This window comes from Eupeodes corollae, chromosome X (assembly GCF_945859685.1).
Source record: "Eupeodes corollae chromosome X, idEupCoro1.1, whole genome shotgun sequence".
NCBI lineage: Eukaryota > Metazoa > Arthropoda > Insecta > Diptera > Syrphidae > Eupeodes > Eupeodes corollae.
Window position 1 is genome coordinate 5,785,242 of NC_079150.1, and position 22,853 is coordinate 5,808,094.

The 22,853-nt window shown below is 29.0% G+C and overlaps 1 protein-coding gene across 2 annotated transcripts in view; it reads left to right on the forward strand.

Moving 5' to 3' along the window:
- Positions 1–22,853, forward strand: part of LOC129953285 (single-stranded DNA-binding protein 3) — a 74,234-nt gene that overhangs the window by 18,745 nt on the left and 32,636 nt on the right. Inside the window, exons 3-9 of one of the 2 annotated variants that reach the window (XM_056066303.1) lie at positions 7,314–9,480; positions 13,600–13,672; positions 13,777–13,838; positions 13,964–14,048; positions 16,545–16,589; positions 16,657–16,743; positions 19,686–19,778. In XM_056066303.1, the coding sequence (XP_055922278.1) occupies positions 9,425–9,480; positions 13,600–13,672; positions 13,777–13,838; positions 13,964–14,048; positions 16,545–16,589; positions 16,657–16,743; positions 19,686–19,778 (501 nt within the window). In that variant the 5' untranslated portion in view covers positions 7,314–9,424. The remainder of the gene's footprint in view (positions 1–7,313; positions 9,481–13,599; positions 13,673–13,776; positions 13,839–13,963; positions 14,049–16,544; positions 16,590–16,656; positions 16,744–19,685; positions 19,779–22,853) is intronic. The other variant, XM_056066304.1, reaches the window with a different exon arrangement.

The following is a 22,853-nucleotide window of genomic DNA, read 5'->3' on the forward strand; positions in this document are numbered from 1 at the left end:
TGTAGAAAACCTAAACAAAACACGCTTCGTATCTCCAAAATGTGCACGAGCGCGCAAACGCGTGCTTTTTCTGTACAAACGGAAGAAAACAATGACAGTGGTGTTTCAATATATTCATAACGAAATACTCACTAATACTATTGAAAAAATCGAAATAAAACAAGATATTAACACAGTCCCACATTAAAATAGGAAAAATCTCATAGAAATAACGTTCTGTGATTTGAGTATGCCCTCAATTGTTTTGTTTGCCCAGGTTTAAAATTTAATACATTGTTTTAAAATGTTTATTTTAAAGGAGATTTGCTTGTTTTATTGCATGACATTGAAAAAATAGAAATTTGAAATTGTCTAACTTTATATGTATGTATATATGTATCAAAAGTCAAATAAATAGTTTGGACATTAGGATATCTTCAGCGTTTGAAGATTAGCATGTGGTTATGCTGCAACACCCCCCCCCCTTTGTTTTCTGAAATTGAGAATAGTTATAATAAAATAAGTTATCGTGTTTTTCGTTGTAAAATAAAATAAGAAAATAAATATATTAACAGAATAGATTCCATTTTGTTGAACTTACATATATGTATGTATGTTTTTAGAATGGCAAGGATTCAACGCATTTTATTGGAAATTTTTTTTCCGAGCAACCCACAATTATTGCACTTTTTTCATTGATACTTTAAAATAAAGAGGTTTGGAATAGAATATAATAGAATATAATAGAATATAATAGAATATAATAGAATATAATAGAATATAATAGAATATAATAGAATATAATAGAATATAATAGAATATAATAGAATATAATAGAATATAATAGAATATAATAAAATATAATAGAATATAATAGAATATAATAGAATATAATAGAATATAATAGAATATAATAGAATATAATAGAATATAATAGAATATAATAGAATATAATAGAATATAATAGAATAGAATAGAATAGAATAGAATAGAATAGAATAGAATAGAATAGAATAGAATAGAATAGAATAGAATAGAATAGAATAGAATAGAATAGAATAGAATAGAATAGAATAGAATAGAATAGAATAGAATAGAATAGAATAGAATAGAATAGAATAGAATAGAATAGAATAGAATAGAATAGAATAGAATAGAATAGAATAGAATAGAATAGAATAGAATAGAATAGAATAGAATAGAATAGAATAGAATAGAATAGAATAGAATAGAATAGAATAGAATAGAATAGAATAGAATAGAATAGAATAGAATAGAATAGAATAGAATAGAATAGAATAGAATAGAATAGAATAGAATAGAATAGAATAGAATAGAATAGAATAGAATAGAATAGAATAGAATAGAATAGAATAGAATAGAATAGAATAGAATAGAATAGAATAGAATAGAATAGAATAGAATAGAATAGAATAGAATAGAATAGAATAGAATAAAATGTATCACAATGCATGCTTGTATCTACCAGATTTTAATTATTAATTAATTAATTAACTACTGTATTTTATCATCACAATTTGATTAGACCTCAAAAATTGTTTCATAAAACAATTAAAAAAATGTCAATATGTACTTTTATCTCTTCAATAGTTGATTTATATCTGTTCAGTAACCTTTGTTTATATTCTTATTATTGTGGCAAAATATCAATTCCGCATTATGCATTACGCTGAACAACTTTTGACAAAATGATAATTTAATCTTTATTTTCCCTAAGTTGAAAATACTTCTTTTAGCTGTGACTGAGTAGTTTCTGTAGTCAATTAAAATACTGTTGTCACCTGCACCCTTCCAATCTTTTAGAAATCATAAAGATTGTTCTAGTTCTTGCAAAGTTGAAATCAGAGTATAACTTTATTAGTAAATTAAGATGTCTCGTAATTGCAGATTGTTGGTTATGTAAATTGGAAAGTTTATTGAAGTTGGGCGCACACTTGCATCTAGATTTGTCTGGATAGCAAACAATTGAACATTTTATTTTCGGGCAAGTTTCCGTAAATACGTTGCTTTTTTAAAAGTCGCTAGTTTGGATATTTATCATTCCTCATATTTCCTCTTTTTACTTTTGTATAACTTTTGTTTTGTTGTTGTCTTTAATGTACATAGTTATTCCTATATAAACCTTTGATTAGCAGTGAATTCAAACAGTTTTTGTCTTCTTCCGATTTGAAGCAGCAAACTGTATTGTTTTTTGGAAAGAGGCATAAAATATATTTACAAAAACTAGCAAGTGATTCCATGAAATAAACTGCTGTAAATGTGGCCAAAGTACATATAGGAAACTTCATCGAAAACTTTTTTAGAAAATTTTATTAGATCTAATAAAAGATTTGCAAATTTTGAAAATTTATTTGTAGAAGCAGTCCTACAATACCTTAAAAATTCTCAAATGATGGAACCTAACCGTCTTCCAAACTAATACTTAACACTCCAGAATTCGTGCATTACTCGTGTTAATTTAAAGCGTTCAGTACTAAATTGTAAAAATTGGAAGACCTTTTAGAACTACAATTTTATTAAAAAGGTATTAATATTTCTAACATAATAATACTTAGTGAATGAAAAAAATGCACAAAAAAACAAATAAGTCAATAAAGTTTTTAGCACAGTGGAGGGGCTTTGAAGAAGTTAATAGTTTTGGAAGGCGTCTTTTGAGTATGTTTGAAGTATTTATATGGTTATAACTAAAAGCGATATAAAAGGGGGAACTGATCTTTTAGTTGCTTAGAGAAAGCTAATCTTTCTTATAAAAACTTATTGTACTCCTACATGCACAATCACTAAATTGTAAAAATTGGAAGACCTTTTAGAACTACAATTTTATTAAAAAGGTATTAATATTTCTAACATAATAATACTTAGTGAATGAAAAAAATGCACAAAAAAACAAATAAGTCAATAAAGTTTTTAGCACAGTGGAGGGGCTTTGAAGAAGTTAATAGTTTTGGAAGGCGTCTTTTGAGTATGTTTGAAGTATTTATATGGTTATAACTAAAAGCGATATAAAAGGGGGAACTGATCTTTTAGTTGCTTAGAGAAAGCTAATCTTTCTTATAAAAACTTATTGTACTCCTAAATGCACAATCTCTCGAGTGAAAAAGTAATGGAATATTTGCTTGATATCATCAAAACATCATTAGACATTTTTTTACAAGGAAATAAAAGTTTGACACTTTCAACAGAAGTCCAGTTACGTACACGCTAATTCTGACAGATGTTTTTACGAAATTCCTTGACGTCTATAAAAAAAATTGGTTCTGAACACTTCAGCGTCTTTTTTTTCGAACGTCAGCTATATGTCAAACTCATTTTCTGCTGAGACTGGAGTCCCATAAGTTGGTGTTCTCAGTCCTATTCCTTTAGACGACGATTTTTCTATTAACTTGTGTGGTGGTGATAGTATGGTATTATACAAGTACAAGCACTTATTTATACAGATAACTAAGCGTTCTTAAAAAAATGTCCATTTTACACTACAGCTTCAATTGGTTTGAGAATTGTTTTGGCACTATAGACCCAAACATTAACACTCCAAAATCAAAAAGTCTCGATTTTCCAGCACACTCAGTCCGCACCAATGCTATTAAATCTTTAATATACCATAGCCTTTGATACTCTGATGTTCCTAGAGCGATTTTACTTTATTTTAGATGATTAAGGCAAACATTCCGAGTTATCTCAATGCAATGTTTTAGAAAAAATGGTTTTCACGTGTTCTAATTTAATTTTTTTTTTGTTGTATACTCACTTTAAGTAGCAAATATTTGAAAGAAGTTAATAATTACATCCGACAGGATTACCATGTAAAGCCAAAATTGCCACATAAAAGCAAGTCAGTATCCTTAAGAACGTGCTAAAATGGTAATTTTGTATAGTATGCCAAATTGTTAAACTTCTTAGTTAAAAAAAAAGTTTAAGTTCAGATGTTCGAGATAAAACAAATTCGTGTAAAGTATTTTTGGCAGTTTTGTTGTTGTTGTTGTAAATGCTAGCTTTAATATTTTTTATTAAATTAAATGACATAGGTCGGTATCCTTATTTACTCTTAAGATATTCCAAACGAGAATAAAAGTTTAGTAGTTGGTTTCAAAAAACTTCAGTTATTTCGAAGCTGAAGTAATTTTTTGTTTGCTTTAATTAATTAACTATTCAAATCCTTTACGACGATTTAATGTGTGGAATAACATAAAACTGCAGTTGGCAGCAGTTTTTGTTTAACCATTTGTGGTTTTTGTTTTAACTTAAAGAATGGCTGAAATAAAATGTCACCTTTTTCTTTTTCTTCAACTAACTTGGTACACAAAATTGAAAACTCTCTTTTAACTAAAAATTTAAGGAAACGTTCGCTAACCATAAATGGATGTTTGAATGAGCTGAATTAAAGTTCTAAGCCGTGTTTTGGGTCTTACAGTTTATGAAAAAAGACAAATGTAAATTATAATTATTTCATAAATTGTGCAGACGAAATTCATTTTTTGTAATGAGCCTTCCTTTTAAATTTGGCATTAACTTATTAAAAAAAAAATATAAGCATATTTTAAATCTTAAGGTATATAACAATAATATTTATAGATGTACATTTATCAATTACAGCGTAACATAAATCCACTGTTTTCTTAAATTTTTTACTATTAGTACCTCAGAAATGAGGTTACCTAATAAATTGATATATTTTAATTGTCATAGTGTTTGTATTATTCCCAGGAACTTTGTTTCTTCTACACATTAAAATATTTTAATTTTACGCATTGCTTTATTTTCTTGTATCATTATTATTTTAGTTTTTTTCTGTATTTAATTTGTGTTTCTATCCACAATCAATGTTATGTTTAAAACAGTCCGTATGCTTGTCATCTTTAAAACAATTTAAATGTACATTATTTTAAAGCTTTATTTATATCATTTATATAGAATACAAACAATGTGCTACTCCTAAATGACACTTTAATTCTTAAATTGAAATTTAATTGTTTACTTTTTATAATTATAAGTTCAAACCAATTAATCTACATACAATTTTTATTTAATAAAATAAGATTCAAATTCTCTTTTTAAATTTATATTATTATATTAAATGGTTTTCTAAGTGTATAACTTTTCTACACTATACCCCTAGTTAGATTTGAACAAATTTTACTAATATTTTTTTGTCTAGTGGAAACATATCCTCAGGTCCATATTTTTCACATTCATTTGTATTTTGAATTTTTTCCACTGAGGTTATTAGCAAAATTTTCTAGGTACTTGGAAATTCACCACTTGTTGGGATATGTTCTAATATTTTGTATCCAGTGGAAGCATATCCACTGGTCTATAGTCTCCACATTTATTTGAATTTGTGTATTTATCAATAAAGCAACACCCACTATGTTAAAAGTGTCTTAAAAAAAATAGCATTCATAAAATTTTTATTCGCGATTATGTCTTCAATTGAGTTTAGATTTTTGAACTTGACAACATTTGGTATTTCATTATAATTTTCCTCACTTTATCTTCGCTTATTTTGGCACCCTTAAAATCTATGCGTTTCATTTCAGTATTTGACTGTACCAATACAAGTTTTAATTGATTTCCGTTCAGTTTAACTTCAGTATACCACTGAACATCTTTTTTTTATATTCATTTCGGATTAATACACAAAAAAAACTTTCAATTGCTGACTAGAGAATATCAATGTAAGAGGAATTTCTGAAAAATATTTCTGAATATTAACGAAATGCGATAATTTTTTAGAAACAATATTGCCATAGTAAAATCCATTGAAAGATCTTGAAATATTGTCAAATCTTTCAGTAAGCTTACATTTTTTTTGTGACAGTATTGATAAAAACATTTTTGAACATACAAAGGTTTCCGTTTTCATATATAAATCAATACTGAATTTAAATTTTTTACAAACAAGTGCGTAGCCCTTATATGTTTTTTTTTCCTGAAAGAGATTCTAAAAAAAATTTACAAATATGCCCTAAAAAGTTTTTAAAAAAAACTTTGCTGCTAAGAAAGTAAACAATTAAGGTTAAAGGAAAGTCATTCACTTTAGAATGCACTAAATGTTAAGAAGAGAATTTATTTTCGAATTTTCTTAAAAGAGTCAAAAGCGCGATTCAAAGTTTAAAAGAACGAAACATTACTATTTCGGTCACCGAGGAATTTTCAGATTATTGAAAAAAAAATCCTCATCTTTAAAAAAAGACATTCTGGATTTGGAACGATAGACCACTTCAAAACAATAAGCAAACAAAAATTAGAACCAATGTTCAATGAAACCTCCTTTCTAACCTCTCCTCTAACTTTTCCTCAAAGGTATACAAAACCCCTTGATTGTGTGCTTATTATAAAAAAATGCATAGGGCCATAAAAAGTCAATTTTTACGGAGATTATGCGAGGTTTGAAGATTAAGGTGTTGTTTATGCTCCTCAAATTGTATTTATTCTGTTTTATAAAACTGAAAAAAAAAGTTTTAAGTTTAAAATAATAATAATAAAAATCGTCAATAAAAAAGTACGTGCCTCTTTCAAAGAACCGCAGTTTAAAATTACCTCCCTTAAAATTAAAGCCAACAACAATTTTGCAATTAATTAATATTTAGTTACTGATTAATAATTCAACTTTTTGTTTATTTTAAATAAGCTTCAATAAATTAACATTACTTTCTTTGAGAATAATATGAGAAAACTTTTAAACGATGCACTTCATGTTTTTTACTAATATAAGTAATTTTTAGATACATTACTTCAAACACTTTTTAATGAATAATTACGTTGCAAATTTTATTTTCTTATGCCTTTTCTTCTAATTAAAATACAATTTTTCATTTAAGGAATTTGGCTTTTTTGTCAATTGTTAGAGCACTGACTAATTTGACAATATTGTAAGATATAAAAATCGTTCTTACGTGGCTTGAGGTGTTCTGAAACCAAATTTTTTGTTCTTTACCTTAATGCAAAAGCTGAGGAGGAGCGTTAAGTAATTTAAAAGAAATGTAAGAACACTTGTTGTGATAATTTAGTAAAAAGTCGCTTTTCTGTATGGGACGACAGCTGAAAAGCTTTAGATATACACAAGCACGCTCAGGAAATATTAGATAGGTAAATTTGAACAATGTGCTGAGGATCAGCCAAAAACTATTTGAAATAAATCTAGAAGCGGAGCTACCTATATAAACTATTCAACGAACCAAAGAACAATAAAGAAGTGTTTCGCTATCTCAAAAAGTTGAAACTCGTATAATTTATGCTAATACTTTTCATATTATCTTTTTTTCAAGAATGTTAAAAAAAATATATAAATACATTTTTCTTTTTTTCCACAGGCAAACATTCTTTAAAACAAATGCGCAACAAAAATTGAAGAAATTCATCCAACCATATATACGCTACTAGTAACAAAATCACGTCAAAAATATTAAGAAGAATCAAATAACACTTACAGCGGCAGTTAATAAAAATAATAATAACAAAAAAAAAAAACAAACAAATAAAGTAAACATCGAAGAGATTGGTGGCAACACATTATTTTTTTAAACCATTGCCTCGCGTCCTTCCTTATTAATAATACAAAAATATTTACATCACACTCAAAACAAGTAGCAATATTTTAACAATCATTAAAACCAAAACAAAAACATTGAACCATTTTACTACAAAAATGTAGAAATAAGCAATCTATTAAAATTTATACATATGACGTTAAACATCAATGACATTGTGAGGGGTCTTGAATTGAATGAAAAGTATATATATATTTTGTAAGTAATATGTTATGAACAACAAAATCAAAAATATAATGTTAATTAATTTATATAAATCAATCACCAAGAAAAATGTTTAAAATTAATAAGTTTTGTAGCAGTAGTTTTGATGCAACAATTGATTTTAGTTATATTTTTAAACTAACAAAAATAAACGAAATCACATTGAAAAGAAACATAAATCTTATAAATAATAATAAAAATTATAGTAAAAGAATTCCAAAGTATTATTGTTGTTGATAATTATGAAAAGTCCAAGTGATATAAATGATAAAAAATTAAACGTTATCGTTAGTGTGTGCTTCGTCAAATCGAAAACCGGTTACGAAAATAAAATAAATAAACTAAAATTAGCTAAATTGCAGTTAATATCAACTAATATAATAATTTCATCATTCATAACATCAACTTATAGTTTAATATTATATAGTATTAGAGAAATAGTGCGACAAACACGAATCAACAAAATAACTTCAAAAACAAAACCAACCAACAAACAATCTGAGTCTGAGGTAAGATTGTTTCAGAAAGCATTTTCGTTAATTATGCTGCATCGCTTGCCAAGTTTTCGTCAACATAAAAAACAGCAACAGCAGCATAAGCAACAATATTCTAATAAACAAAAACTTCAACAACAAAAAGTAAGTCGTCACCAGCAAATAGAAGAAGAATCAGCATCTTTCTTAGCGAATGGACAGGAACTTCTAAGAATTAAAAACAAACTTAAAAGATATATTAATATCTCCAATTGTAACACCAAATCAACTTCTTATACTAAAAATACAAACAAAAGAAATATTCAAAGCAATATATTACCAGGAGCAGAATTATTGTTCGCATCATCATCAACCATTACACCAATAATAAAAACCCCAAAAGCCAGAAAATTAAGTAGAAACTATTGTATACAAATCCACAACACCAATAACAAACATAGAATAATAAGTTATCGAATAAGTGAAACAAATAATACTAATTGTCGTTGTTGGAATCGAAATCGCAATCAAAACCATCGTAATATTATTAGAAAAAATTACAAATCGTCAGTCGCTGACGTTAATCAATATAAAGAATTGATTTCAACAACAATTAGTGTAAACAAAACCATTAAAACACCAACAAATTCCAACGTCTCGTTGTTTTCCTCCTCGTTATTTTCGTCGTTTTTATTCTTGTCGTCCTTAACACAGTCGTTGTTATTGTCATCGTTCTCGTCATTTACGTCAAGTTTTAAACAATATACGTGGTGTTTTTTGTTGTCATTCAGCTCAAACTTAAAACTGCTAACAAAGCCATCGTCAACATCATCGTCGTCCTTTTTATTAAATTCATTGAAATTTGTTATAAATCACGTATGAGTAATGCGAAGTTAATGGCGACTTAAAAACATTAAAATTAATTAAACAACAAAAAAAAACAAAAACCAAGAAACTCACAAATGCGTATGTTTTGTTACTAATAATTTTAAACTAAAAAATCGAAAATATTCAAATAAAAAGTCGAAAAAATAAAGAAGAAAAAGCGGAGTCTTTAATTTATAAAAAAATATATATATTTAAATCTCAAATTTTGTGTATATACAATAAAAAAATACAAAGTTAAAAGTATATCTTTATATATTTATACACGCAAAAGGATTAAGTATAAACTTCATCACGTCACAGAAAAAAATTATGTATGGAAAGTCAAAAAATTCAACAGTGCCCTCGGATGCACAAGCTAGAGAAAAGTAAGTTAAAAAAAATATTTATTGAAATTTATTTTCTAGTTAAAACTATTTAAAGTAAAATACGACGGTATCAGCATGAAGCAGACAGTTCACATATCCTAAGTAGTATTTCTTGATTTTTAATTACCTTTAAATGTTTTGCTTAGTTCTCGAGCTGTTTTGAAACCGGCACAGGAATTCCACGGAAACGTTTACAAATCCAGAAAAAAAACTAATACCAAATACGTTCGCAAAGGAAAACCTCATAAAATTTTGCATTACGAACGGAATATGTAATACGATTTTCGAGATTCGTAAAAGTTTCCGATTACGATGGAATTCTCGATAGGCCTGAATGTAAAGAGGATAAAAAATGTAAATGCCTCAATTAAGCATTATTTTTGTTTGATTATTGTATTCATATTTTTCTGTTGGTTTCAGCTTCTTAATGATTAAGTGAAAAGCGCTTATTAAACCAAACATTACAGAAGACCGGTTGATTGGTACAGACTCTGGTTTTAAAAGACCAAGCACAAAACCAAAATGATTTGGTCTTCTTCAAATGCTATTTATAAAACCGATTGAACGAATCAGAAGTCTTAGTAAATACTGAAAATCGAATTGTTCTTTCTCACATGACCAATTTTCGCAGTCAAAGTAGGGTTCTTTTGTGCTTTGTACTTTAATGCAAGTTGTTAAGTTTTTATACACTGTAGGCATGGCAAAATTGTTTTGTCTTTTTTCTATACCGGTGTTGATCATCTTATCCTTATCCTTATTTTTACTTAATCTGTTCACCATATCAATGTTTTACTTTCTAAAACTACGCGAATGCCCTAATTGAAGCTCCTGACAGAAGCATAATGACAATTTTCTAGGAAATATGCAATATTTTAAAATTTTACGTAATTCATATAATTATACTTAACTATAAACAATTTATATGATACATAAACGGGCACAACATTGATAGTTTTCCATCCTATAGCAAGTCACAAACTTCAATTTTGTTAACAAATTAGTTAATAAGCTCTAGGTCTAAAGTGGTGGACTCTATTAGCAATCTTTTTATATTAAATTGAAGATAGTACTAATCGTATTACCGATAATTTATACATCAGATGCAAATTTCTGATTGCCCTGCCCTTAGTCAATAAGATTATCGGTTACGCGAACTGTAATGAACCTAACAATGTATTTGATTTAGTTAGTGGTCTGTATTTCAAATTTCCGAAAGACACTTTCATATTTATATAAATGACTAATTTTTGCCGAGACACATTTCTATCTCCTCTGATTCTGGGCATTATATGTCAAAGCAAAGGAATACAATTGTTTTCAAATAAAATGACGTGTGTACTAAATCTTTCGTAGATAAACATAACGTCCTCGAAAAAATGTTTTTCCGCTTAATTGGTTTGCATCGAAAGGTATCTCAAAACCTTAAATGAATCTGTCATCAAATTTGACTGTAATGATCTATTCAATTCACAAATACAAATAGTATATATGAAGCATCGGCCGGTTGATTGAAAGGTGACGTTTGTTTATCCCTAATTGGAAAGCAGAGATATGTGAAATTGATGATAGAATTAATACAAAAATCATTTCTGTTTTTTGCTGAAATATCTGTCACTAATGGTGGGCAACCTGGACATAACTGGGTGTTTGAAACAAGTGTTTTCCCAAATATCTCTTATTCTTGTTTTAAAACACCAATATTGATTTAAATTTTACCAAATCCTCTAAATCCCAACAAGCCAATGTACCTAGCTACAGTAATACTTCTTTTAACAGCGCAAGACCTTAACTACAGCCTCAAAGAGTTTCTTCTGATCTCATTTCTATCCCCGCACAGTTCAAAAAAAACAATTCAAACTTAATACTGACCTTATGCCACATACCCTTAACAGCGCGCCACCGCTATTCTTAGTCTTACACCCAACTATATTTCCACCTTGTCAACTTGACCTACGTACATCCTCCTCATATATATTAACCAACTCTTTATAATATATTTCCATAACTAATACGGCACCTGTATCCCGAGTACACCGCTCAGTCAAACTTACTCTAAAAACAATAAATTGAAATGGATGTTGATTTACCCTTTTTAGACTCAGAAAAAATATATAAACATATACATTTTATTATTATTATATCCACGATAAATAAGATTCTGTTTACTTAAAAGACATAATTAGTCCACTGATGTACCTAGCCTTAAAGGCATTGTAAGATTTGTCTCCGCGAAAAGTCTTGCTAATGGTCTTGAGAATTTTGGCCATTACACTCATTCAAGCCCATATTGCAGTCAAGCTGATCATAGAATGTTTTTTGTTACTAAATTACTTTTTTTCTCCTTTTATAAACAAACCTAATCTTTTTATAAACAAACCGTTCTTTCGTAGTGAATTTTAGACACTATTAAATGATGCGTGCCTTGAGATTATTATTTATTGGGTTTATATATATTATATATATAAACAAAAATGACAGTTCAAACTACATTTGAAATAACCATGTGTCATTTTGTTTGATTTATCACTTCTTTAAATTAAATATTCTATTTTTAATTTACTTATAAACAAACAAATATTTCTCTTTTGACTCTTATATTTTCAAAAGTTCTACATTTAGACCACAATTTATGGACAAAGTACGAACTGGAGGAATCGTCTTAGGTGATAAGAGATTGTCACATTTTTGATAGTCAAATTCACTATCCCGAGCTTCCCGTGCGTAAGATGAATCAATTTAATTGAACAATTTCAGATTAGAATTGTCAAAATTTATCGGTGCCATGGTGAAATTTGTATAGTGGCTCTATAAAATATCTAAATAAAAGTATCAAAAGCGTTGTCAGTCAGAAGGGGTATACTGTATTTAATATACTGTATCTTAAAATTATGTGTTTCAAATTATTGTATTTTAAAATTCTGTATATCAAAAAGATTTTTATTTTTCAGCCTATTAACAGGAATGTGTAATTCAGAATTTTCACAACAAAATACCTTTTTTTTTAATAAAACATCAATATAATAGTTCATTAGCATGATTTTGTAATATACTTCCCTTGAACAATAACATATGTACCTATGATAATTCATAAGTCTTTGAATTAACAAAACCTAAAACTATATATGTAAATGATAACATTTTAACATGAATTCTTCCTATCATAATCAACAATTACACAAAGCTAATTAATCTGTCAAAACTTCAGCATCATACAGGATTATGAATGAAAGTATTTTGACAATACAGCATTTTGTGATACAATATTTTAAATGTACAATAGTTTGAAATACAGGATATTAACCATACAGTGTTATGACCATGCAGTATAATACAGAATTTTGGCCATATAGGTATATGTATTTTAAAATACAGCATTTCGACTAGCTCGCTGTCTTTTTTTAACAAAAAAAGGTAGCTGAATGTTTCAGTTGTTTGTTTAAGAGTCTGGTAGCTCTATTCAGAAACAAATTTTTTGTTAGAAAATGATTACCACATTTTTGTTGTGGCACCTTTTTAGCTATCAATTTGACTACCATCTCACATAGATCAAAATGCGTTCGTTTTGACTGTCATTAATGGAAAATTACCTTAGCCGAATCCAATCCACCCCTGGATACTTAGCATCCTCAGTAAATTTGGTTTCGATAGCTCCTTTATTTAATTATTCTTTTTTCCATCACACTTATAAAACTCAATATAAATCAAATAAAATCCTATCATTGACGCCTAGTTGGAGACAAAAGAATAATGACCATACTGTAGATTTCAACAAAACATTAGCAACTGAGATTTTATCAAAAGGATGCTTACAGTTTACCATACTTTAAATTTCAGTAACAGTAAATGTCGTATCGAGTAGATTTTTAAATCAAATATGTTGCTGCAGATACATTTGCATTGAATATTGGTGATGATTATCCAATTCCAGTAAAAGTTGTAGCTTATTCTATTGTGTTTAAGATTCAGGACGAGCATGCATGTTCAACCTGAAAACAATGATGTTTATTTCACAGTCGACAAATAGTCTTATCGATCAATCGTATTCATTACTTTGTTATTTTAATTGTATTTAAAGGTTTTACCAATAACTAATTATTTATGTATTTAAACAATTTTCAGACTTGCCCTTTATGTTTATGAATACCTCCTACACGTTGGCGCACAGAAAGCTGCACAGACATTTCTTTCTGAAGTAAGTATGAATTTGAAAAATCAAACCTTCAGCCATTATTTTATATAGTAATTTTAATTAAATGTGGTTTCATTTATGTGCGTTTGTTTTTCTACCAAAAACAGATCCGATGGGAGAAGAATATAACATTAGGGGAGCCGCCTGGGTTTCTTCACACATGGTGGTGGTAAGTTGCAACACTTGTTTATTTTCCTTAAACCTTCCCTTATACTATACCTTTTTGTTTACTCCCCTTTCCCTAACAAAATATGAATATTATTTTATTTTTGTTTTGTTTTTATTTTTTTGCAGTGTATTTTGGGACTTGTACTGCGCAGCACCAGAACGAAGAGATCAGTGTGACCATTCATCAGAAGCTAAAGCGTTTCACGATTACGTAAGTTCTTCAATCTGGATCTCAGATATTGTTTTTTTCTGTAAGCTTTAAGCAAACAAAAAAAAAACGTACCCCTAGAAATAAAAAAAAATAAAACAAATATTCAAAAGCAGTAGGATTTAAAACTACCGAGAGTGAGAGATAAAATACAAACGAAGAGCTATTGTTGTGTATGCGTGTGTGGGTAGACATGGATAATATGGGTAAATTTATGTAGATAGAGTCTCTCTCTAACGAAACAACTGCACAAAATCTTTGCTTCAAAGTATCCTTTGAATAATGACAATACAAAAATGAGATTATATGTGTGTGTTACCCATCTGGAACAGTTGATATTTTTTTAACTTGTTAAAACACCGTATATTAATCTTCCTGTCCTATTGCGCACTGAGGCACGTTTATCAAATGCTAAATGTTTAGATGCATGATTTTTGATTAAATATCAAACACCTCATATCGAAAAAATATTACATTGTTTCGAATCGAAAACTAAAATGTTTAAACATTTTTACATACATATGTACGAATTTTTGAATACTTTTTTTAATAATCCCAATCTGAACTAAGGTCTCAGAATCTTATATTGAGATATTAATTAAGAAAGGACACTTTCGATAGTGGCCATGTTCTGAACTCCACTTTACGAAGATAAGAGAAATTCCGTGCTATTTTTCCCGTATACATTTGTTGAATATGATAAACCTTGTGCTTCTACTTGATTTTTACTGATTTTCCGATTTTATAGCATGCGCATACATTAGGGTGTTCTTTTTTTTCAACCACAAAGTCGTTCAATTCAAAAAAGTGTTCTGTGTGTCACCACCTTAGGATACGGCTAACATGAGCCGATTCTTCACCAAGGTTGAAATGTATGAACCATAACTTTTACACAGGACGTTGCAAAAATTACGATTTTTTTTCGATAGTCCTTTGACTAGAGCTTTATCCAAGCCACCCTAATGAAGGGATAGGAAACAAATAGAAATTTGGAATTAATTTTCAGCAGGCTGTAATTCCGAAGAAAATGATTATAAGTCAGAAAAAATATTTTGGGCACTCACTACTGTCTTAAAATTCTATTCTTCTAATTCTAGATTTCTTTTAATTACCAAAACACTGTCGCTAAAATTAATATATATATATATATATATATTAGATGACTAAATGACTTCTTTCCTAAACAAGTAAATTTCGTGATTATTTCAATTCTGTGGACACAAACTCTACATTGGTTCCACAATTTCGAGGTTCATAGTTTTTACTTGACTTTGGTGGTTTTATTATGCAAAATTAGGGCATCATTTTGGTAACGCTCATGCTATTCAGATCCCGACGTGGCATCCACATTAGTGAGATATGTTGGTTTGAATAATGAGGATCATTGATGAGGTTGGCAGTATTCTTGGTATTTGAAACAGCTTTAACAGTAGAAATAACTTGTTTTTTTTTTTTTAATTTGTAATTTTCGTAGGTAATTCCAAATTTTGTAGAATCTGAGGTGTTCCAGTTTTTGGCCTTAATGAAATCCTAAGAAAGATCATTTAGTATTATTGGTTTTATAGGCCTTACCATATGATTCATTTTAAAAGATTTGAAAATTGTGTTCTTTTTTCGGATATTTGGTGTTTCTGGATTGAAGGATTATGTAGATGACCAATGATTTTTTGATTTACTGTACGGTTCAGTAGCCGTGGCATGATGGTTAGTGCGTTGGACTGTCATGCAAGGGGTCTTGGGTTCAATCCCTGCCTGTGCCACCTTAATTTAAAAAAAAAATTATTTTCGCGGGTACTACCTATTGCGAGGAATTGACAAATCCTTCAAGAGTAATTCTTGTCATGAAAAAGTGCTTTCTGAAACTAGCCGTTCGGATTCGGCCTAAAATTGTAGGTCCCTTCCATTCCTGACAAGAGTACTCGCACACAGGAATGGTTGTCACTAGGCCCTGGTTCACAACGGACTGTTGAGCCACCCCATTTGATTTGATTTTTTTGTACGGTTTACTGCTTTGTCGATTAACGAGTTGCTTTTCAAAAATAGTAAAGCGTACACTCAAAACTGCAGGAGCTTTGGTTGTTGTTTTCAATAATTGTGAATAGGTGTTGTTGATTGTTGAAATAGTTTGGGTTGTATTTGTAGTCTGTATATTATTTCTTGTGTCGACTACGTAAGTTAATTTAATTGATTTAAGAAGAAACTGTTAGTGGAGGACTTTTTTTGAGTAAAATTTAGACATAAGAAAATAGGTGACTTTCCATACAGTTGTGACATAAAACGCGTGTGCAGTTATCGGGTGAGTGCGGAAGCAGGTTGTAACCTTCATAGACATAGGAAGGAGTGCAATTGTTTTTCCACACACATCCAACGTTTACCGATTAGGCTTCCTATAGATGCCAACAAAAATAAGATTAAACAATGAATTATTTTGCACTCTACAGTATTGAATGTATAAAAAAAAATATAAAATTGTTTATGTATGATATCTTTTAATTAAAGGGATTCGTGAGTTCTGGTTATGGTGTAAATGGAATTGGTGGACATGTAAGTAATGTTTTTTGTATATGAAGAAAAATAAAATAAATTAATTTATTTTTTCTTATAAATAAAGAATGCGGGTCCAGCACCAAGCCCATTAGGACAGTTACCACCAAATGAAGGGATGCCAGGAGGTCCCATGGCACCTAACTTTTTTCCTGTAAGTTTTTATTGAATGGAAGTACACTGAGTAAAATTTAAAAAAATTAGAAAAACAGTATCGATTAAATGAATTGAACTGTTCGTTTTAATTTTAGAAAACATATATCTCTTTTTTTATTTAATTTAACTTTCTCAATTTTCAACTTTAATAATTCATTTATGAGAAAATGCTTTAAATTTTAAGTTCAAAGTGCTTGATATTAAGTACATAAGTTGTAGTAGTATTGTTTTTGATTTAGTTAGCAGCAGAAACTTATCGGGTGGGTGTTTTTTTTGTACTTATCAAATATCCCTGGTTGAGTTGTGGCAGATAAATACCTCAATAGGAAAACTTAATGCCACTTGTGTGACGGGAGATGAAGAAGCAGAAAAAAGCTATATTAATATTTTTATTTTTAATACATTTGTTTAGAGGTCTATTCACAAGCTCATTGAAACTTATGTCATTAACCAACGTTAATTAATCTTCCTGGCTGAGGAGACCAAAAAAACGTACATTTATAATAATTTTTGAAAGAGTGTGACAGATATTGAAGTAATATTTAGGTTCAATAAATATGCTCTAAAAGTAAAATGAGAACAACATAAAAAATGCTAATGTAAAAGCTTAACTGGCTTTAGTTTTACCTTCACCATTTAGTGAGAACGCACCCTTAAATAAATTATAGAGATGTAATTTTCTATTTATTCCGTAAATTAAAAATGTTCATCATGGTAAAGTACATTAACGAACAGGTATCAAAATTGTGTACATACGAGTACATTTGGTCATCGTAACTTTAAAAGAGTTAACTCCAATTTTCGGTCGTTATTCTGGCTCTAGTGCAAATAATTAAGTCTACATATTCGTTGTGTGATATTCTGCATGTCAGTGAGACAACGAGTAGTGTCGATAATATCGCTGCCGTTCAGGCGTCCATAGTAAAATATCCAAATAAGTCAATTCCACGACATTCTCAAGAATTGAAAACGCTCAAACCACGTTATGACGTATTTAGCGTAAGAATCTTGGTTACACCTATACAATTAAGCTGAACATAGAATTGAAGCCGATATACCATTTGAAGCGATGTACAAGTCCTTATTGGAAAACCCTACATACATTATTGATAAAGGGCCCTTCTATCCAGAGACTCCCACAATAACAATTTAAGGTTAATAATTGTGATTGCGGCGGCCATGTCATGAGTTGTAAGATTTCTTCGTCTTCTCTATCCTTGAGGTAATCTTAGAAAATTCTGGACGTGTGCTTAGGGTCATTATCCTGTTCAAAGTTCAAATACAGCGGCTTTTCTCGCGTTGTATTTCTTTCGGCATACATTTTCGGAGAATCTCAAATAAATGCTCATGATTTAAAACGTTTGTATTACTTTTATATCCAAAATATCCAAATCCAGATCTATAATTATTCGATCTTCAAAATATTTGTATGTACGGATTCATAAAAAAGTGCTGATACCATATAAGCGGTTGTTCCCCATTTAAAAAAAACGCTCTTTTTCAAAAAGTATGCATCAAAAATCCAATTTTTGTTATCCGAACGTGTTACATATTGTTCAGGTAAAGAATGTTGGACTGCCGTGTATACAAATAAATGTTTATATTAACTTTAAGAGCATATTTTTTGAATAGTGATATCTGTTGCAGGGGAATTTTATAAAAATCTTAAATATTACTGTTTTTTAGTGTCCTAAACCGGGAGGAATTTTTAAGTGGTTTTCCGTAAAATAAAAACAAGAAGGATTTACACTAAGTAGCCGTTACAAAACGAATAGTATCATAAATGTTTTGACTAAGTTTTCGCAGTAATTTTAATCTTAAATTGAGTATTGTAGAATATTTTTAAATACATAACATTCATTTTGTAGATTTGCGTCGTTTTTTTTACCTTACCTATTTAATTATGAAATACATCAAGTACATTTAACTCAAAATGAATTCCGTTTTGGTATTAATAATAAAAACAGAAAAAAATGCTTGTATTTTTCTTAATCTTATTAATATATTTATTTTGACAAATTTTCTAAAAATAAAGTCAGTAGCATCGCCAATATAATTTGTGTTACAAGTATTTTAAACAAAATATCCATTATCATCTCATTTTTCATACTCAAAAATTACTCATAAGAATTAAATACAATATAAAAAAGCTGCAATATTCAAACGAAAACGTCTTACATCACAAAAATAACATAGAAAATTTCCCACAAATTTGTAAAAATTAACTGTTAAGAAATAATTGCTTTAACAAAAAATGAAATGTCATAATTACAAGTGTGATCGAAAACGATTTTTTGCAAGAGCCAAAATATTGAATTAGAAAAACAATGTCAGCGTTAAACAATGGTGTCTCAATAGCAATTGGTAATCCTTTGGGTCGAAGAGATACCTAATCGTCGACTATAACTTTTTTCCTCAATATCTTCGCGCTTGAAAAAAAGACTTATATTTGAAATGTTCAAAGATGATGATGGTATTAAATTTTCAAAACAATTGAATTATTCACGTTACTAGGAAAAATTAAATGTGTAATATATTTAGTTAACTTGATTATAAAGTGAATCTCTAAAGCATAAGTACTTCAATAAACGTCTTCGTTCACAAGTCAAATATAAAGTTAAAAATAAAGGTACCTCTTAAAAGTTGAATTTAGCATGTTTTTTGTTTAACTATCATTAGATCACTTTTTTTTATTTACTAAAGATGTTATATATTTGAGACGTTCAGAATAAAATGAAAAATGAAATCTTCTTTTAAGAAAATAGTTTTGGTTAAGGAAATAAGTTTAAAAAAACATTATTTTGGACGTCTCAATTTGAAATGAGTTGTTATTTTCTGAATCCTTTAATTGGTTTGAAAAGTATATATTTAAGTGTAGAGTTTTTGTTTTCCTTCATGTTTCCATTTTTGTGTTGTTGCTGCTATTTATTATGTTTTCAGAATTCCACAATGCGGCCATCACCACCTACTCATTCATCAAGTCAACAGTCCCCGCACCCCCAACCCCCACCATCACAAATGATGCCTGGTCAGGTTAGTTTCTTTTTTGTTGCAGTTTATAAAGAAAAATATAATGTATGAATAAAAAAATATGTGGGAAATTTTTCGTGTATGTATATAAAGCAGCGTTGTAATAAAACATAAAACATTACATGCGCTCAATTTCATCTCATTACACTATAGGCCATATCAAACTCATATTCATATTTCACACCTTTATAACAATATGACATTATTTCTCTAGTTTTTATAATTTCTCTCAGTTTTTTTTTTTTTTGACTAACATTAGAATAATTCAACGTACTTAAAATAAAAAACAAAAGAGTTTCATAACTTCAAAATCACATTTTGTACAAAAATGGTATTAATGGGTAGATTTACTTAGTAAATAACGCAAAGCAATGCTCTTTTGTAGTTTAGTGCTGTAAAGATGTATGTAGAACTAAATAAAATAAGACATTTGCTTAATCAAATTTAATGTGAAACGGAATGGCTTATGCCAAAAGTAATATCTGCCAAGATTACTCTTGGAGAATTTATCAATTCATGACCTTATTCTAAGCAGATGTGAAAAATAGTTTCGCATGATTCTGTTCTGACAAGTAAAGATAAACATGAGATCGGTATTTATTCAAAGCTTCAAAGAAATATAAATGCTTAAGTCCACTGAGAAAAATGCATATGCTCAATTTCTTGTACAGGTTTCACTAATATATTGTGTTGTAGGCCATTATTATTTGAGATTTTTTAAATAATTTAGTTTGTATTTACGAATGAAAACATTATCCAGTATTATTAAAGTGAATAAAGTATGTATTTTGCTTCAGTGTAATTAACAATTTATATTTATTTGTCAGCGAATTATTCATTTCAAGCTAATATAATATTTAATTGCGTTTTGTTACAAAAAAGAGGACTTATGTAATATAAAAAAAAACAATCACAAAAACTGAAACAGAAATTGTTTAACCCATTCATTTCAATACAATTTTCCTTATAAATAAATTGTTGCAATGTTGTTGTTTTTCTCATTTGCAATGTTATTGTTTTTCTCATTTGCGTAATTAAATTCGTGGGGAATGGATCCCAGAATTCTAAATAATTAGGTTTTGCGTAGTTAAATGATCCCGGAATCAAATGTTTCTTGTAACTTTTCAGCTTGCAGGCAAACTGGCGCCCTACTCTGTAATGTGTTTCGAAAGCCAATCCGATTCGAATCTGAAATTCGATTCGTTTATGAATTCGTACTCTGTAAAATGTTAGAATCGAATAAAACAATCATCTAGTACTTTTTCTATTTATAGAATGGATTTACCGAGTTTCGAAGTATTTCCTATGAGATTTGTAAAAGCAAAAATACAAAAAAATCAAAACAAATCACAAAGAAGACGAGGAAAAAATTAAAATTCAGTCATTATTATCACATGAGAATTATCGAATTGATTTTTTTTGTTTACACTTCATTGCTTTGTAATTGCTCTTTTTACTCTTCTACACTATTTTTAATTGATGATTAGAAAGTTAAAGTTGATTTTTTTCATGGTAATTTCGTTTTTTTTTTTCTGAAATTTGTCTTTTCCCAAAGTATACATTTTTCCTTCAAGTCATACGAATTCCACCATAATTTCAAATTGCATTTGTTTGGTATGCACATTTTTCGCTGATGATTCTCAGTAATGGAATTTATTTGCTTAAATTTTGAATAAAATTATAATTTCCTTACTTATATTTTATCTATTTCACACCACTTTCCTTTTGTGTCCTTTAAAAACGACCTTCGAATTGCAATTCGTTACCTCTCTTGGTGTAGAAACAAAATGTTGGTTTTCGAACGCTAATGATATTCAGAAACGCATTGCCAGGTACGAAAAATCCGAATGCGGGTTTGTCATTCCGTAAGTACTAGATTTCTTATCCGCATTAGAATTAGAGAGTACAAAATATTCGTTTTCGAAAATATTGGCTTTCGAAACGCGTTACAGAGTAGGGCCCCCGGCATGACAGCTATGTTAAGGATCTTTTTAAATTGTTTTTAACTTTAACCTGTGCCAACGTCTTAAAAAAAGTTAAGGCCAAAATAAGCACAGTGGCCACTCTACTCACTTGACAGCCATATTATAAATAAATATATTGACACCAAAAAATCAAATATTAATTAGAGACAAATGCAAAATAATAGTCTCGAACATATGTTTTGAGATTTATTCCCATAAAATAACTCAAGTTTTAGTTTACAAAAGTGGTCCTTAAATGTCGTGGATTTTTTTCTTAAAGTGTTTTAAGATAACTCTTAGACAAGTCCGTATGTTTTGCACAAGAATTTCAACTTGATATCTCAACAAAAATAAACAAACGATCAAATCTATTAATTTAGTATTCAATATAATTATTTATTTAAAACTTTGCTTGCATCGTGCAAAAAAACTTGTCGAAAACTTATCTTATGTAGAGAAATCATTTCCTAGTTCGTAAGAGTTATGCACTTTTGCATTAGATACTTCCAAATCGGTAATACAATTTTTTTTGTTGAATCAAGTTACATATCTCCCAAGAACTAGTTAAAGCCAAAAAAATTCCATGGTCAACCAATTCTTGTGCAAGTGCAGATTATTTCTGTGAAATAATGATGATAAGGAAGAAGACACTGCCAAGTTCTTATGCCACTGACCAGCTGTATGCATTACAAGAAAAAACTCTTAGGCAGACACTGAATTGGAATCCTGAACAATTCTACTTAGTAGTTCTAAGGACTGCTTGCTATGTGTGTGATATTTTTGGACAGTTTTACATGCACATCATAACAGCATCAGAGCTATTGTAAATAAAATAAGAGACATACATAAGTAACATTTTTTGAGTTCTCAAACATGTCGACATATTTTGTAAAAAATATCGATAATGCAGCAAATGATGCACATATGTATGTCACTTGTAAAGTCTCTTCTTACATTGATAAAACCTTATTTATTACTATCAGTTAACAGAAAATTTAAAAGATGTGTACTAGAGATGACTTAAAGAATTTCCAACATTTCTTTAAATTTATCAACATTGCCGAGTCCCAGACAATCTACCGAACCTCAACTGCAAGATATATGCACATATAAT